The following is an 18,457-nucleotide window of genomic DNA, read 5'->3' on the forward strand; positions in this document are numbered from 1 at the left end:
CCCCTGCTCCGCGGTACCTCTCAGGTGAGCGGTGAATGACGGACCCCCGCTCCGCACACACAGCGCCCCGGCTTTGCCTGTCAAGTAATTCGAAAGCTGGGACGAGCTTTCGTCATATATAACTATAAAGTGTAGGGGAGAAGGTGTAACTCAAAAGGATCCCTTTATCTGTTGCTTCCGTTCAAAAGTCTGCGTCGTAAGAAAAGTACCACCAACTTCATTTCCAGATAATTTTTAACCTAAACAATTTTCAAGCATTCTGTATTACAAAACAGAAAATGACACAATTAATGGAATAAGTCAAAATGCTGGCATCACTTTGTTTCCACATTAATACATAAAAATGGACAACACATTAAATAAACATTTTGTTATTAACAGTTAGAAATATTAACACCAAAAATCATGTATAAATTAGGAAATAAATGTACAAACTATTTCCAAAGTGCTCTTTCAAATACATTATATACACAACATTCAAGAAGTTCTTAATGTAAGACATTTCAGATTGATGTAATGTTGCTGTTTCATTTTAAGTGTTGTTCAAATTCTCCCAGAAGTATTTCAGCACTTTCAAAAACCACACAAAAGGCATATTTCCAAGCTGGCAAAGAGCAATATTGCATTCTTCTGGCTACCTGTAATATTAATGTATTGTAAAGAAAACAATCTTACTTCTTTTCTGTTCCTTGCTATTCGAGAGTACTTATTTGTGTGAAAACACCAGCAGGAAAGATGAGAGAAATGCGGACTGACTGAAAAAAAGTCTTCTATTTTATCAGTAATTAAAATTATTACTGTAGGAAGGGCAGTGCTTGGACAACTTCGTAAACTCTTCAGCTGTCCAGTTAAAGACTTTCCTCTACAGGAAAAAAACCAGGTAATGAATGGAGAGACGTTTTATTTTCCTTGTGGTCTTGGTTTTTGAAAATACAAGGTACTAGAACTTGAAATCCCATAAATACACCAGTTCAGACAAAGAAAAGGAGAAAATCCTACAGAGGGTGTGTTTACTTTATACTGTAAATTTGCAATTAATCTCATATTAAAAAATGCTCATGGAGTATAGTCAGCCTAGCCTTTTGCCTCAGAGAAGTTTGGACATGGTATTTTGTTCAGCACTTATAAAAGTGTGTTTTTTCAACACTTTATGGGAACATATAAAACTGAATAGAAGTGACTTACATTGTTCATACTGGCTTTTACATACCACTAGATTTTATTTCTAAATTCTCCCTCTATAGGTATTCTCTCACTGGCTGACCCCATTAATAGTTCCCCTCTCTATATGCATAATATTGTTTCACAAAGCTGAATTTAGTTGCTTATCTGCATTAAAGATGGATTTATTTTTTTTTTCTTCTGAACTATTTCTGTCAAGCTACAAGAGAAAAATAAAAGTGATGAGTTGTAAGAACAGTCGACCAAAAGATTTGACAATGGTTATAATGCTTGCTGGAAAATCTAAGCAAGGGCAACGGAAGAATCAGAAATAAAGAAGGATGCCAGCCACCTGCTTGCAAAATTTGGCATGAAAATATATATTCAAGTTACAAAATTTGGAGTAGCATATTTAAGACTGAAGTTTTGCCAGATGTTTTTCTCAGCTGAGCACAACATGAAGCAATATTGACGTCTAGTAGGCTGACACTGCAGATCTCAGAGCTCCCTTCTATTTTTCTTTCCACAATAGAAATACCTTAGTTCACGTGGATGTATAAAAAGTGCCTCTAGTGATTAACATTTCCTTGAATATGGGTTTTGAACCTCTTTCTGTACCTTTTACAACGGAAACGTGGGCTTATGCAGATTATTGAATTCTAAGGCTTGGGTAGTTAGCCCTGGTAGGTATTGCAGAAGTTGCAGTTAATTTTATTTTTATCATACAGCATAGAACTGTCTTCACATAAGGAATGTATCCATCCCCTTATTCTTAAGTACAGTTAAGAGCCATGGATTTCAGAAGCTGGCAGGTAATCTTCAATGCATTCAGTTAAAAAAAAGATCAGTAACCTACCACAGGGACCTCCCTGGACTGAGATATGACTGCATGGCTTGGTATTGAGCCAGACTGCAGGATAACCTGGCTGTTTTCCAGAACGGGGCACAACTGTGATCAAATGATCCTAAAGCTATTTAGAAACATCAAGAATGGGGAGGGGATAAATGAAAAACTTCTGCATTGTATCAACATACAGTACTATACACAGCACCAAATATCAAACCATTAAAGCATTGTCTTGTTACCAGTAGTGCACTGCTTCATATCCAGCATGAAATGAACACTGTTCACATACAGACGCTGCTTTGTGCTAAGGGGTAACCAACATATTACAATTAATCAAAACTGCCTGTACATCCAGTTCAAAAGATGGAGATACTATTGAAATGAATCGGACGCAAGATCGTATTCTTTTATTGCTGGTAATTTCCATATTGTCCCTATAAAAAAGAGAAAGAAAATTGTTGGAAAATAATATATCAGGGGTTTACAAACCGTAAGTTAGGCAATTTCTTTTGGTGTATGAATTTTGAACGACACACTGAAGTATCACCTATATGCCTGCACCAAATTATCAGACAGATTTATACGCCGAGCTAACCGCTAAATCTGCCTTTTCATAGCAGAGATTTAGACGATTTACCTGCTCGTAGCCGTAAGGCCTCTGTTGCTGAGCAGATGGGCCTGTCTGAGAAGCTCTGTAACTTCCATATTGCTGCCCCTGCCCCTGTTGGTAGCTGGAGTACTGTGACGAGGCTCCTTGCGCAGGACCTGAGCAGACAGAGAAATCTATGACTAAGGCTTGCTCTGCTAGGGGGAGTTCTTACCATTAACGTGATGTAAAACATGATGGGAACAAAGTAAGCTCTGTGAGTATGAACTGTGAGTAAATTTCCCCTAGACCTCCCCTCTAGCTTTACGCTAGAAAGCGTTAAAACTAATAGTGATCTAGCTGCAGCAGTGTAAACTTCCGTTCAGGTCTTAAACTTTGCTCAGAAAATGTGATATACTGTGAAGTGATTCGCCTCTCTGAAATCTGTATTGGCACAGCTCAGTTATTACCTATACGCAAAGCCACCTGACCTTTATTTTAGTGACAGTTGCACGTTTAACTTCCTATTTAATCTGGCTGTGCCACCATAAGCACTGCTGACCAGGCAGAACCTACAAAATCTCTTGCACGTAGAGATAATTTAAAAAAACCACATAAATCAGATACACAACTGCATGGGGATATTGATTTCCTTTTATTTGGGACTGTATATTCTGTGTATAGACTGCTATGTGCACTTACTTTTTAGCATTAGTGGTGGATTTTTATGAAGGAGAACCTTTAGAAAGAGGAGGCCAGATTTTAACATCATAAACTGAATTTGGGTTTAATTTCACAGAATATGTCTGGTTTGAGTAGTCCAAACTATCTACTGGCAATGCAGAGTCAGGCATTAATAGTTTAATTAACTTTTTAGGCATGTAGGTTCTCTTTCATAAGATGTTACATTTTGAAAATGTATTTGCTGTTTATATCAACATCAAGTTATCAGGTTTGGTTAACATTGCCAGGTCAAGGTCAAATACCATCACATTTGGGAGATGCAGCAGAAATACCTTGCCTTGAGGCTAGTATTTAGATTATACCAATCTCTCCGTACCCTGTTTTTGTACTAAACAACCCGAAATGGTTTCTTTCTCCCAAAGGCTAATGATACATACAAGATGGCTCCAATCAGTCAGAAAACTCAGACAGCCATCATTCTCAGATTCTTTTGCTGGCAGCGGGGAGATCTGCCACCGGTGACCTGCAGGGCTCGGATGCCCTGCGCCAGTGTTAGCTGCATGTTCAAAGCAATTCCATTTTTTCCCTTTTGCCTCAGTCCCTCACCAAGGAATAAAACCTCTGTGATGTTGCAAGAGATCTAAGGGAGGGAGTAGTGATTCTCTGGACCGTTGATGTTATTTTTCCATGCCGGCTGCAGAACTGTAAGATGTGTAGGAGGCCAGAGAATCCAGGCAGTCACCTCCTGCAGACACTTACCAGGAAGTCAGCATGAGGCAAAAGTGTATCTTCTAACTTTCTCATTTTCTTTCAAAAGAGAGAGGGATTCAGGATGCTAGCGTAACAGTACGGAATGCAGTGCTATTCTAACGTATGTTACTGCCCAGGATCCCTTTACAGGCGATGCTCTTTGGCTAGTTTTGATACGTGGCTATCCAAGGTTAATCAAGGAAATAGTTCACAGCATTTTTAGCTTAGGAATGGAGGCATCAGGATGAAGCATTGCAAATGCTTGACTGGTCAGTGACCATTTTCTTACCGTATCCTTGCTGCTGTCCTGGGTAACTTTGTTGATTTGGGTATTGCTGCTGGGAATATGTCTGCTGTTGTGCAGCTCCCTGCTGGTATCCTGCCTGCTGCTGGCTGTACTGAGAATTTCCTAAAGCGGGAAAAATTGAAATAGTTTGGTTACAGATGATGCAGCTGTACCTGTGGTCCATAAGGAAAACAAAGGCCTAAGGAGCATTGGTACTCTTTTCAGATGTAGATGATAACATTTTGCCAATCAGGATGTTTATTTCTTCAGTGATTTTTAGTTCTTTTGAACAGGAAAGAGTTGTTTATTTATACACATTACTACAGAAACAAACAACCTCTTCCCCAAAGGGGTATTTTTACCCCAGAAGTGTTTCAGAAGAAAGACACAGAGTCACGAAGATAAGGGTGCCAGGGTAAATAGCCGATTTTCTTCCAGATAATGACGTTTATTCACATATCCCAGAAAGACAACTTATCTAGTTGTTACTGGTATTTTTTGAAACACCTATGATGGAAATTCCATTTGCAGTATCCTGAAACAACAAAATGAACACAGACTATACAGACGCCATCGCTTTTCCTAAAAGCCACCTCGCTGTATCATAATTAAGTTAATATTTTGCAGTTAATTTAGAGTTCAGATAGCTTAACAGGATCACTGAATTTACTGACGTACTACTGTTGACAGGTTTTTTTTATTGGTAGAATTGAAAATGCATAGTATTGGTGATTTTCAAAGGTTAGTTTCATTTAACCCACTGTTTTTCACAATTTGCAAGGTGAATTAAGTCATATTAAAAAAGTTGGACCTGGAATTAACCAGTAAGCTTTACTACTTTAGAGAAATTTCCATTTATGGTTGCCATTTTTTTCCAGCTCTGAACCCCCTTTCTAACTGCAAGCATGTTAGCTTACCTTTGTCAGCATAATTGTTTATGTTAATACAGCCATTTTTATTTGCAGTATATAAAATGTTTGTTAAATGGTTTTGTAAGAGTAGAGGATACTAATGTCCTGGAAGTCTTTTCTCTTACTGCAAAAAAAAGTTCCCTATCCATAGCTATAATTCCACCTGCCTCAGCTACAACCGAGGGTTGTTTTTCTGACAGATCTGAGGCTACGCACGAGTTGTTAGTGATCCCACGAGGCTGCACAGCACGAGACTGCCTCGCCGTCCAGTTACTGACGTGGCACTGTGCGCACAGTCTGCTGTAGTCGTGGTATACAAAATGCTATACATAGCTAAATGCAATTTCCTGGACACTCCTTAAGTAATAGCTAAGTAGCAGTTAGTGATGCAGAAATTACAAGTCCTATTTTACATTTTCTCAAGTATTTCATTAGTATTTTAGGGGATTAGAGCTTTGGTTTACAAAGATTGCCAATATATTTCCCTACCTCCTTCATAATAGTGTTGTGTAGAGTCATCAAATGACCTGTCATAGCTCTGCTCAGTGTAGGATGACTGCTGATAGGCGTAATCACCATGTCCTACAAGGAATTGCAAAGATTTATCAGATACATTGTTAATATAACTATAGATATATTGTTGAGTGCTATATTATGAAGCTGCTTATGCACAAAGATGAGGCTAAGGGAAAATAACAAGATGCTTAGATAGGAGGGCAAATACATGGCAAGGGAAGTTACACCTATAGATAGATCTCTTGCATTTACTAATCCAAACTTGGCTTTGTGCTCTTGTTGAAGCAGGTTGGATAGCAGGGTGCACTGATGTGTATGTTTGTGTACCAGGCTCCCGTGGCCTGGGACTGGAATTCTCTAGCATGTAAATGGGAAACGAATTCTAATGGGTTTGCCATGCCCTCGGATGTGGCAGTCATGCTGGTCTACGCCTTAGCACTATTACAGAGACTACAGCTCAGAGCAATTACCGTCTGGATAATATTGCTGATTCATAGGCTCTGATGAGCCTTGTCCATGACTGTACTGTTCACTGTAATATTCTTCCTGACCCATGTACTGCTGCGAGGAACCTGCAAGGCAGAGGCAAGAGAGAGCAAATTGAGCCCGAGGACTCCTAAGGGATGTTTTTTTCTTATCTAATTTATTTTTAAGAAAACAGCTAACAGATAGCTAAACAAGCTATGTATGTTGAGAGCAGTTTCAAAGATGTTTTGCTCACTAGAAAAAGGAAATAAATGTATATTCTGAGAAAAAGCTGGTTGAAATTGAAATTACACAACTGTCAGTAACAGGTCCCAAACACACTCACTTCTGTGGCAATACCAAAAGCAATTGCTACTTTTTGTCTACTGATCTGAGTTATTAGAAAGCACAGGAAATTATTCCATGCTCAAGAACACATTAATTAATATATTAATTTGTTTCCTAGCAAAGTTCAGTTTATGTTAGAATCAGTCTAGCAGCTTTATTACCTCTTAGAACTTTTTTCCAGAGGTCCTAGAGCATGGTAGTTATCCTCTGGTGTTTTCCTTTCCTTGGCCTAATTTTTTGTACTAATTGCTGGCAAACTGTATCTTCTTTGCAGAAATGTGCTCCTTGTTAACTGTGCCGTACTACGGCTGATCCAACACCATTTGAAAGAACCAAAAAGATTCTCAGTGGCTTCTTTAGAGATATATGATCCCTTTTAGACAGAATTATTTTTCTAAACACCTGAAATAATTACATAGGTAAATCTTGAAAATAGGTTAAAGTTCATCTGATTGTCACGATACTTCCACCATTCGAGATTTCTGGCATTCTCGGATGGGATTCCCTGTTTGTACATGTGAGTTGGCAATTTTTTTGACTTACCTACCCCACAGGACAGACTGGATATCATCAGTCTGATAATAATTACATCAATAATCTAGTAATAGCTTTTACCTTGCTGTGAAGCTCTGTAGGGGCCCATCGGTCGCTGACCCATCATGCTGTTGCCTTGGTTGCTCTGACTCATCATGGCAATGGAGGACTGCCCCTGGTAATGCTGGCTCCCTCCTTGCGCCGAGTTGTAATGTGACGTTGCTGCTTGCTGGTGCATCATGGAGACTACAACGTACATGGAAAATACTGTTTTCTAAAAGGATGTGTCAGTTCTCTCCCTAGTCTCTTTGGAAGCAAGTTAAAGCCTTCAACTAATGCGTCCTGATAATTCTGTGAATTTTCCACAGGGGGAGATGTTTTCCTACTACATGAATTTAACTCTTCTCCACTGTAATCCAGAAAGGATGTTATTACATGGTCAGTTCTTGCCATTTGCTTCAGTCAGACATTTAAAAATACATCTAGCTTTGATTATTGTTAGCTTGTTTAAAAGAATGTAATCCTTATTACAGTAGGATTAAAGAAAGAAATAAGAATGGGTATTTGTTCTACCTCCTGACTAATTCATTGCTGCATTTCTTTTCTAATCAACTCTTTCTTCTACTTCCATCTTATTATATACCTGGTGATTATACAGTTTAAATAAACTGACATTCTAGGATTTATTTGATCTCTAAATTTTGTATTGTCGGGAAGAATTCTTAAGCATTGGACATCCCAGTCAATACTCAGCAGCAAACATTTTTACAAATTAAGAGATTAATTCTGAGTTGTCTGCTAGTCTCTCCATGCTCTGCAAGCCGTGTGAAGTATCAGTAAAATAACAAAAATGGGGTAGTAATGTTCAAACAGTAAATGTGTAATACTCTTTGGCAGGCTCTTTCAGCTAGGATAAAGGTGCTTCTCAGATCCCCCCCCATGGTTGTGGGATCTGCTGCCAGGGGCTATCAGGTAGTGCTGCTGTACTTTTAGCTAACCCTCTTTTCCCCAACTCGTTGCAAACCAGAGCAAGTCTATATAAGTTAAAGCCAGTCTGAAACTGTTCTGACTTACTTACGCTGGTGCCTGACACCTTGAAATTCAGAGATGTCTTAAAGCTGTCTTTTCCTCTTGTATGTTTGTCCCTGTCTACAGAAAATATTTACAGAACAAATTCATGTGTGGTAAACCTCTGAGGTCACTGAAAAGTCAAGTTGGCCCAGAAGGAGGAAGAGGGAGTTTACCTGGATTAGACTGCATGTTGATGTTTGTTCGAGAGACATAATTGCCTATTGACCCCTGGCCTTGCATTGGCACATTCTGAGATGCAGGCACTGTATGGCTATAACCAGGCCCAGTTCCATGACTGCTGACAGTCATACTCAGAGAGGTCGTGGGCATAGTGTTCTGGCCTGACTGCTGCATAGACACGTGATTAGGACCTAGAAAAATTAAAGAGAGCAACAAGAAAATCTGTGCTATTATTGGCAACGTACAGTGAGCATTAAAGCCCTCGCGGCCTTTCTAAAATACCTTATGATAAGGCTAAACAAAACAAAAAAAATCCTCATTATTAAAATTCCCTGCTGTCTACAGAGAAATTAAAACTGCCTACTGCACAGTTAGAGTGATCCTCCTCCTCCTGGCAGCCGAATCCAGGCTGTACAGAATTGCGGACAGGAAGAACAAAACCAGCAGCAATGCCCTACCACCAGTTCCTCACAGGCAGCAGAATTAACAAATGCCAGTAATTTCAGACACTTCAGAAAATACATGGACTCTGGAAACATCCCGGCCTTCTGAAATTTGTCCTCTGCTTCCTCCTGTCCTGCTGCTGACTCCTCTTCCCCCTTCACACGGATGGTGACCATGGGAAGGCACAGGAGCAGCTGAGAAACGCTTTGCACATTGCTGCAACAATTTGGTTCCTCTATAACAAACTAGCCTTCTCAGCTGGGGCTTAGAAAGTACCAAGGGACCCTCTCCTCAGAGGACAAGCCTGTCCCTCCCTTTCCTGAAGTTTGACTGAAAGTACCTCGGACTTCTGGAAGGTAAATTTTCCAAGTCACCATCATAATCCCTGTTGTTACGGTACTCCCTTCCCAACATCACCATATGTAATTATCAGACTGCTCCAATTATACCCTGGGTTTGAAAGTATCCTGGCAGTATGCTTATTTTTTTAAAAAGTCTATTGCTGTTGAGTAACTAAAATTGGGGAGAATCTGGTCCTTATTTTTTGCTGTTCGTTGCTGTAAATGCTTTTATGAATGAGTTTTGGAAAGTTGTTCTCATTGTGTATTGTTACTATCTAAATTGTGATAGTGTGTATTGTTGTCTATCTAAATTCAGCTGTATTGTTGTCAATCTAAATTAATTTAGGTAGAATGGAAGACATGCAGAATCCCTAGAAGAGACAGAATTATGCTGTAATGTTTAGATAATGATATTTTAATTCATGGTTATTAAGTGTATCTACAGCCTCTGAAAACTGTGTCTAATTCTCTTAGTACAAACCTCATTAATTACTCTTAATGGTTTTTATAGACATCAAAATGAGGAAATTTACTGGAGATTATTATATTTTCCTCTGATGGAGAGATGCAAGCAGCATTTTCAACAAGAGATAAAGAGAGCCAGCTCTACTGAAATCAGTGGAGCCAGGTCAATCTAGCCCTGGGTTTTGCTAGTTTTGTATGTCCTGTCAAGCTGATGCTTCTACTTGTGCAACACAAGACCACATGGTATTTGAATGCAGCTAGCAGTTGCTTTGAGTGGGAGATGGAGTGGAGCAATTGCTGGTAAACCTTGCTGTATTTGCATGGGAAAACGTAGAGAATCTTGGCCTTTCGTGTAAAAAAAAAAAAAAAGTTTTTGCTAATTTGTGATTCTAAGGGAAAATATGAGGACTATGGAAATAAGAATAAGAAATAAGAAATAAGGAAACCAAAAGTGTTTAAATAAAAAACAATGAGATAAATAGAAAGCATTAAATATCTTTCATAGTTTCAGGAACCTAAGGCAGTTGGGTTTTTCTTCGAAAGGGCTCATTCATGATTTCTGAACAGTGAAAATCCTCAGTTGGGCCCAATTCTGTCCTGAGGCAGCCGAGTTTCATTGGTTGGTTTATTGAATCTATTGAATCTATTGGGTTTGCCTGAAGGGCTGTGGCATGAAGAATCACTGACTTGGGAATGGTGGATTACTGGAAATCTCAGTGGGTTGTTTTTTAACTTGTTCCTATCAACAGAATCATCATTACAATTGACCTAGCTGCCATGACAGAGAGTTACCATGCATGTCGGGAATTACCTAGTGAAGTCCTGACTAAGGACGTTAAAGACTAAAATGTAGTAGCTTCTATATCTTCTTCCCTGTTCCTCCCGCTATTACAATGCTGTACCTGTTCATTCCAGACTTGCATCTCTATTGCCGTTAGATGAGAAATCTTCATAAGTACTAGGGCCCATATATTGAGTTGTTTGTGCATATTTATTCCTAATTTCCAAAAAAGCGCTGTCCGACAACTGTTCACCAACGTGAAATAATTTCTCAGTCTCAAAGTCTATCTGCACATCAAGACTGCTGTGTCGTACAGCATCACTGTGCTAACTTGATTCTAGCTGGCACAGAGACAGTGGCGGTAGAGCCTGGCAGCCAAGGGGAGGGTCCCGAAGCCCAGGGCTGTGAGGGTCCCATTCTCCCAGCAGGCTCTAGCAGCAGGGCACATGCCATCACTGCTGCTGGTACCTGGGCTGCTCGGGAGAAGCAAGCTGCTGCGTTCCCAGTCACACCTTCGTTTTGAAGTGCAGCTACGGCCTCAGTCTGGTTTCCAGTGGACTGGTATTTTCATGATAAAACACCTGGCACTACCCAGGTGACAGGGTCTCAGTGACTGGGCAGAGAATGAACTACCCTGAGACCCCCAGAGCTCAGGCTGGGTTTTAGCACTGGGTTGGAGCAACATGAGGTAAACTGCCCTGGCTGCTTCTGTTCTGTGGGTGACTCGAGTCTTCGGGACTGCCAGTCTGGTTCTATTGGTCAGCACTAAATTACGAAAAAGAACTGGAGTTTGGGGAGCAAATAAGAAAAAACCAGCAACACTAACACTGAAAATGTAGATTCTTCATAACACAAAACAATGTCTTGACTGACTTATTATAATACTTATACTAGGTAATAAATCTTTCAAAAAGAAGGCCCAGATAAATGTAGTAAGTTTACTTTACAAGCTGTAACTGTTTAAAGTGGGTTCCTCATCCATTAGTTTAAAAGGTACTATCAGCTTGACCACAAATGGATTTTTAGAAAGTCAGAAGTAGTTTCATGGCTTGCATCTGCTCTTGAGTTCCCCTGCCAAAGCCTGTGATTTTACAATCAGATACTTCTATTTATAGAAACTGTTTTCTCCCTCTGTCACTCTGGGAAAGACCCACAGAAACAACTAATAACTATGAACTACAAGATAAAGAAATAGATTATTCATACTATAAAATGCACAGTGTAAAAAAATCTTTTGTCTTTCAATTATTTCCTTTTAGTTGCACAAACAAAACCAAATAGACATTCACATGAAATGTCTGTGCAGACTCTTTGGCTATGTAGTACAATCTCTGCAAGCTTCTGTAGAGGACAAAGACTGATGCAACACCAAATTATTTTTAAGAAGACAAAAATTTGCAAGAAGGTCTTTGCAATGTAAAGGCTCAGTTGTGTGGTTAGTCATGCATTTTACCCTGGCCAACCCCACCTTCAAGAGAAAAATACCACAATATATAATTTTTTTTACTAAAAACTTGGATGCATCTTTACTTGGTGATTTTCATTACTCATTTTTAAGAAAATGTTTTTAATTTTCCCTACAGAAATACTAAGCAGACTGGAGTCCCTGCAGAAGCCAACATCATTACTGGCTGTAGCCATTTTGTGATGATTTCAGCATGTGCCTGGAATCCCCATATGCCTGAAAGGTGAGTTAGGAGAGGTCTTTTACAGCTCTGTAAGTATATTCTGCATTAATGATTTTGTTGCCAAGCAACAGCAAAGCAGCACAAAGGGGACCGAAGCTCACCATTGCTAATCTGACTCTGCATGAGGGAGGAAGGAGGAAGGCCCGTCCCAATTGCATCGCTGAGATTGCTCTGTGAATGGAGAGATTGGCTGGATGCACTCTGAGTCATTCCTCCTGGGCCCAAGTTTATGTTTTGCGTTGGTGGCTGCGAATAACAAGGAGAAGCAAATTTTTGGTTAGGTTTTAATTAGAAAAAATAATAACCCCCAAGTTAGCCTGACTATGACTAAAAAACTGCCTCAACCAAATATGTGCTTCCGTCACTTTTTGGGCTTGCTTGTGTAACCCTTTCGTGGTCTGACTACGATGTGCGGATGACATTCAGGATGATACAGAGAAGCCGGCAGATAGCACAGTGGAGATCTTAAAATTATGCTTAAAATAGAGTCTGGCTTCTGTGCCCATTCTTCTGTACGTACATGAATTTCATTTTGTGCTGGTCAGAACATAACTGCTGAGGGGATATGCATCGGCAAAGACAATACAGAAGCGTGCTGACAAATTGACCTTTGTCAAGCGTAAAGCGATGCTGTATTTTGCATTATGTGTGATACCGCCAAAATTGATCCATTTAGGAAGAATAACACAGTGTTTAAAGCCAAATCAATGCCCAAATGCTGAATTAGATTTTTTTACATAAAACAGTGGCATTTTTTTCCCCGAGTAAAGCATACAGTAAGAATAGGTAAAGAATAATGAATCTGGAATGAATGGAGCCTGTTCAGATCTGTACCACTGCACCATTTATAGTATATAGACCTTTAGCTACAGAGACAAGAGTTTAACACAAATGTCCCAAAGAACGTGTTTTAAGCACAGCAAAAGTAGCTTTTGATTTGTTTAGTGGCCTACTTAACACCTTCAAAATTTTTAGGTGTCAAATACTAAAAATGGTTTATTGACAATGATCAGTGACAGAATCAAACATTGACCTCTGGCATAGTAAATGTATGTGACGGTAGCACGGGTACTTACAGCAGGAAGCAAGGACTGCATATTCTGGTTAGAATCTGCTATTGTTGCCAAGTAAACCAGGTTTCTGTGCAAGATTTGTTGGTATCTACAGAATAAGGAGTAAAACTTATTTGGAAAGTGTTAACAATACAGAAAATTCCAAACCTCTTTTTTTTTAATTTGCTATTTACAAATGATTAGTTAAATTATATTAACCCACTTCTCATCTGTCATAATAAACAGCAATAGCAATGACCTGTATCTGTGCTGTCAGGCTTTCCATCAAGGATCAGTGTTTTCAACACCTCTCTTACAAATGGCTAAACCTGGGGGAAGGGAGAGGTAAAATACACTTGCCTTTGAGTGAACTGTGAAGCTGAGACCTCAGTCTTTGAGTACTGACACCCGCTCAGCTGCTCTAACAATTAAACTCTTTTTCTTCCTCTATTTAACAAGGGTCCCAGTAGTAATGAAATTCTACAACTCCAAGAACCAAAACCTGTTTGCCCTGGGAAGCTAGGATGAGCAAGATTTTTTTTCAAGAGTGCTCTAACTGGAGTGTTTACTCAAGTAAGCACCACCAGAACCATTTATGCTTCTTCACAGTTCTCGATGAACTGGAAAAGCTCATAACAAAGAACAGGAGAGGATCCAAAGCAAACTAACAGCTGTGCCACCCAGCCAAGTGAAAAGTCAAACTTTTGGAAACAGGGAGGGTTCCGAGAAAGCAAGAGAAAATGCCTTTTTAGCAGTTTTCTTCTGATACAGGGAAAATGGCTGGGAAGTGGGAAAGTGGCAAAAATTAAGCCAGAACGGAGACATGACTTCTTTAGCAAAGGTATCTTTTTTAGACAATTTTTTTTTGAAAGTACAGCTTTCTGGGTTTGTCCCCATGACTTGACCGTTCATGGGGCAGATTGGCTGGTCTTCCTGACTGACATTTAACCCCTGAAGTTTATAAACGTATTTTGCTTTCAGGATTTGGAATCATAAGCAGTGGTACAAACTGGTATGTCTACATGCATATTGTTTTAGCCATAGATAACCACGTGGCTGATCCTGAACACTGAATTATTTTCTGATGAAAATGTGTTATTAACTTTGCACATGATTGTACTTGTATTTAATGAATCTGCATAGAGCAAATGGTCTAATAACCATAAATGGTTATAATTATTTTAATAAATGATCTGTTAAAAATATTGTAAATTCTAAATAGTCAAATACTTCAGAAGAAAACTCTCTTCCAAGAACAATATACATTTCTTAATACAAGTGGATCTAAAAAACCAGTCCAACTATTGTCTCAGTGATCCGTGAACAGAACTGTTCATAGTCCTGTTCTTGAGAAAAAGTACACCAAAAATTTCTAACATACTCCAAAACTCACAATACTCACTGAGTACATTCTGCAGTTTTCCCCTTGCTCTGATAATCCATAATACATTGTATTAGGTGGTGATTTTCATCTAGCATCTGCATAAAAGAAATACGATCAAAACACGTTACTATGAGAATTGTATTAACGTCCAGTGTTTCTCTGGCACTCCACATTCACCCTTCTTTGCACTGGATGGTGTTTTGTGAAGTTTTGTTGCCTTGGGACATTACAAAGTACCTACACATTATTGAGCCACAAGGTTGTGCTTCTCAAATCATTCATTTACGAACAGTTATCTTTAAAGGGGTTAGCTGAAATACCCAAACAGAAGAATTAATGGACTTACCTCTTCTGGTCCTTAAATGGCAGATAGATTTTTATGCTGAAGAAGGAAAACGCTTTCACTATGCAATACCTCTGCCTCCTTCTAAAATATCACCCGACCCTTTCCAAAACTTCAGATTTTACTAACACGCCTGATTTCAAATAGAAACTTACTTTCAAACAATTTAAACCTACTAGTTTTCCTCCACAGGACTAGCGTGTGCAGAGAAATGAATGTGATAAAGTATAAAATTTGCATTACTGGATCTACTGAAACAACATTTAAGAGAATTACATCCCAATATGTCCTTTGGGGTAGTTCAGTTCTCATATGGGGAGGACTTGAAATGAAAACACAGCGTAATTATGTACCAATTAATTTATGCATATCACTGGTTGCTAGCTTAGCTTCATTCAGTAAATTTTAGTGACTGACTTCTTCCAAGAAGATCAGAGCTCCTGAACAAAATGACCACTGACCTTTATTTAATGAACTTATAATACAATTAAAAGCTTAAAATATCCTTTGACTTGTTTTAAAATTTCAAATATGATAGGTTGTCTCTTTCACCCAGCTTTCTTGTGAATAGGGCAAGCTTCCTGCGGGCGAATGAATGGAAAAATAACAACAGTGTTTACAAATTTAGATTTGCCTCTGGCGAAAACTCTCTACAAAATACAGTTTGTAGGTACTGCTGCTATTAAGTGCTTGCAAGATTGGGCTTCTGAACCACTGTGTCATCAGGATAGGAGACCTCTTGAGGAAAGAATACATGTTTTCATGTGAGTTAAACGTTCATTAATCTATGTAGGTACGTGTTCTGACCAGAACAAATTCTTGACCTGTTCGGATGCAAACAAAGGACTTGATTATAGGAAAATGTGCAGGAGAGTCTTTCTGATGCACTTTCCATCTAGCTAGTCACACCCTTAGAGAATTCAGCTTGTCCTGCTTCTTGCTTGCGATGTGCAAGTTGGTCTCAACTTTGCTGGACGCCCTCATCCATCACGGGCTCTGACTGCCGGCACTCGCAGTGGTCCCCTGTGGCTCGAGTCAGCGAGGCTCTGAGGAGCAGGGGCGTTGCTGTGGCCTGCCACGGCAGGTCGGCAGGCCACTCTCTCGAACGCTGACGGGGAAGGTCAGAACTGTGTCAGTCAAGGATCCATGTTCCTCCTGAATGTGTGCCTATGCTCACATGGCAACCTGGGTACAGCATCCCATTTTAAGAGAAAATACTCCTGCCTGATGCAGCTCTTTGTTTCATGATTTGTACTCACTGTTGTACAGAATTTTCACCTGTGTCGGTAGAAATTCTGTATGCTGAATTAGCAAAGAATATAAATCCCTCCTTTTCAGTTTCTGCAACAGATATCACTGGCAATATTTTGCCATTCAGTTAAGGTGTGTATTCAGCAGCAAGAATCCAAGCAATATTACAGGTATCTTTGGCAGAGAAGGGCTATGCTTCTACAATTAGTGGAAAAATGCTTTGCTTACTGGAAAAGGAATCAGGAATAGCTCTTTTCCTAACTTACCAGGAAAAAAGGACCAAGTTCTGATCTCTATTACACAGAAGAAACTGAAGTTTACTGCCCTGCAAATGCTATCTGATGAACTATTTTAAAGCACCACCATCACAGCTGTCTTGTCAAAAACTCTAACTTCCTCCATGTGAAATCTATGTTAGGAATAGTTGGTACTGGAATAACAACACCTTTGAAAGACTGTTAAAATTGGGTTATAAACAAAAATAAGCTGCTTATATATCACAAATGCAAATAAAATAATCTTGGTTTTCAATGAAATCGGTATGTGTTCTAAAAAGCTCACTTTATATGAGGATTTTTTCGTGCCCAGCCCAGCCCCTGCTCCCTCTCTCACTGCCCCATTTCTGTACTTGACCCTAAAGCCCACCGAGTCACTGTGCCTGCAAGTCTCTTCCTCGGCATTGCCGCCTGTCAAAAAGAAAATCACCGCCAACAGCCCACCATCGATGAACAGTCCTCAGATAACATGCCAGCAGATGTACCTGAGATGGGAAATGTTTTCACACATTATTGTTAGAGAAATAACATTCTGAAGCTTCCATAAAGTTTATGAATATGCAAAAAGAAAAGGTCTTGAAAATCATGCTGCAGCTACTTTGGCTGCCCTTTGTCTGTGGATACCATCATGGTTTTAAGTACAAACTACCTGAATGATGAAATTCTGTCCTAACCCCAACCAATCTGGGGGTTAGAGAAAAACTTATCCACTGAGTCTGAAATATTTTGGTATTGAAAATTAATTGGTTCGCAATACTACATGTGCTGCAAGAGCCACACAAAACGGGATTAGTTTCCAAACAGCCTCCTGAGATTCAAGTCATGTCTTCAGCCTGTCTCACAGCAGTTCTGCCTTATCCTCTGGTCTGTCACACTCTTCCACTGAGGTTTTTTTCCCCTAGAAGTCCTAAATCGGCACCAGGTAATGGTTTGGCTGCAAAACCCACCAGTGATAGGCAAACTACCGTACTAGCAACGGCACTTCTTCACTGGTCACAATTTCGGAATGGACCACATCCAACACGCACCCCTCACTTCCACCGCACCACCCAGCCCCGCAGGAACAAAATACCTACGCGGCGGGGAAACACGCAAAGAACACGGGGTAGAAGTACGAATGACAAATAGCGGTCAAAGTAAAAACATTCATGTTCTTTATTGACATTTCCAGCCTCCTCCTTACTGACCGTCACCTTCTGCAGGAGGAAGGGGGTGTCGGGCGTGTGGGCACAGTCCCTGCCGTCAACCCTGCGAAATAAGGAACAATAACTTCCCAACTAGGAACCCTCTGCTTTGGCCTCCGCAGGAGACCCACACGGAGACCTTCTCTCCAGAGAGCATCTTTCAAAACCTTTGTTTGTCATTAAACATCGATAAACACATCACAAATAATAATAACGATAGTATATGAAGAAATACCAGTGATTGGTGCTCCCTCTATCTTCTGAGAGATTAAAATTCTGCATCCAAAAATACAAAAGAAGCCCCTCGCAAATTCAGTATTTTATTTTAATTCATTTTTGAGGTTGGATTTTTTGGGGGCCAGAAGCTGACGTGCCATCAGAAATTAACCACGTATTCGCAGATGTTATTGCAATTGCCCGATGTATCACTGGCAGCGTTTTCCCCCTCTGCGAGCAGCAGATAACGTGCCACCCCGGTTTATTCCCCAAGTCCTCCTCTCGCTCTCTCTTTGCAGTGATCTGAACACCTTTGCTTTGTTCCACCTCCTCCTCCTCCTCCTCCTTCCCCCACCTCTCTCTCCAGCTGTCCATCTCTGCAGCCCTCACCAATTCACTAGTTTTCCTGATCGCCCTAGAAATAAGCCTCCTTCCTCAGCTGCGGGAGCTCGGAGGGAATAAATGTCTAAAATTGTCTGTAGAAAAGCATGCTTTTTTTACCTTCTGGATAGTTTGCTGGGTGACCTCCCCTTTGCCTCTTGGGCGAGCAGAAGCAAAGGCAACCGACATGGTGGGGTTTTTTTTATGTGTCTATAATATATCGGTTCCAGGCTCTAATAATATTGTTATTATCTGGCCGCTATTGCCGTGCACAGATTCTCCGCAGTGCGCGGGGGGGGGCGCCGCAGATGGT

At 40.0% G+C, this 18,457-nt stretch overlaps 1 protein-coding gene across 2 annotated transcripts; it reads right to left on the bottom strand.

The window, feature by feature from the left end:
• Positions 1–296: 296 nt before the first annotated feature.
• Positions 297–18,420, bottom strand: SS18L1 (SS18L1 subunit of BAF chromatin remodeling complex). Of its 2 annotated transcripts, XM_075108943.1 has the most exons (11): positions 18,265–18,420; positions 14,513–14,589; positions 13,135–13,219; positions 12,160–12,304; positions 8,333–8,530; positions 7,170–7,334; positions 6,212–6,313; positions 5,715–5,807; positions 4,318–4,437; positions 2,646–2,773; positions 297–2,442 (listed from the first exon to the last, which is right to left on the bottom strand). In XM_075108943.1, the coding sequence occupies exons 1-11, from the start codon at positions 18,331–18,333 to the stop codon at positions 2,416–2,418; spliced, it is 1,209 nt and encodes a 402-aa protein (XP_074965044.1). In that variant the 5' UTR covers positions 18,334–18,420; the 3' UTR covers positions 297–2,415. The 2 variants fall into 2 exon arrangements, with proteins under 2 accessions (XP_074965044.1, XP_074965045.1); XM_075108944.1 differs by lacking the exon at positions 8,333–8,530.
• Positions 18,421–18,457: the final 37 nt, after the last annotated feature.

This window comes from Phalacrocorax aristotelis, chromosome 13, assembly GCF_949628215.1.
Source record: "Phalacrocorax aristotelis chromosome 13, bGulAri2.1, whole genome shotgun sequence".
In the NCBI taxonomy this organism is placed as follows: Eukaryota; Metazoa; Chordata; class Aves; order Suliformes; family Phalacrocoracidae; genus Phalacrocorax; species Phalacrocorax aristotelis.

What these genes read in the sequence shown, in the direction of transcription:
- SS18L1 (XM_075108943.1), bottom strand. Translation starts at nt 18,333, where the DNA reads ATGTCGGTTGCCTTTGCTTCTGCTCGCCCAAGAGGCAAAGGGGAGGTC. An exon ending in CTACAGAGCTTCACAGCAAG is followed by an intron (nt 6,314 to 7,169) that starts GTAAAAGCTATT and finishes TCTGCCTTGCAG; the next exon opens with GTTCCTCGCAGCAGTACATG. An exon ending in AGGACAGCAGCAAGGATACG is followed by an intron (nt 2,774 to 4,317) that starts GTAAGAAAATGG and finishes CTGTCTGCTCAG; the next exon opens with GTCCTGCGCAAGGAGCCTCG.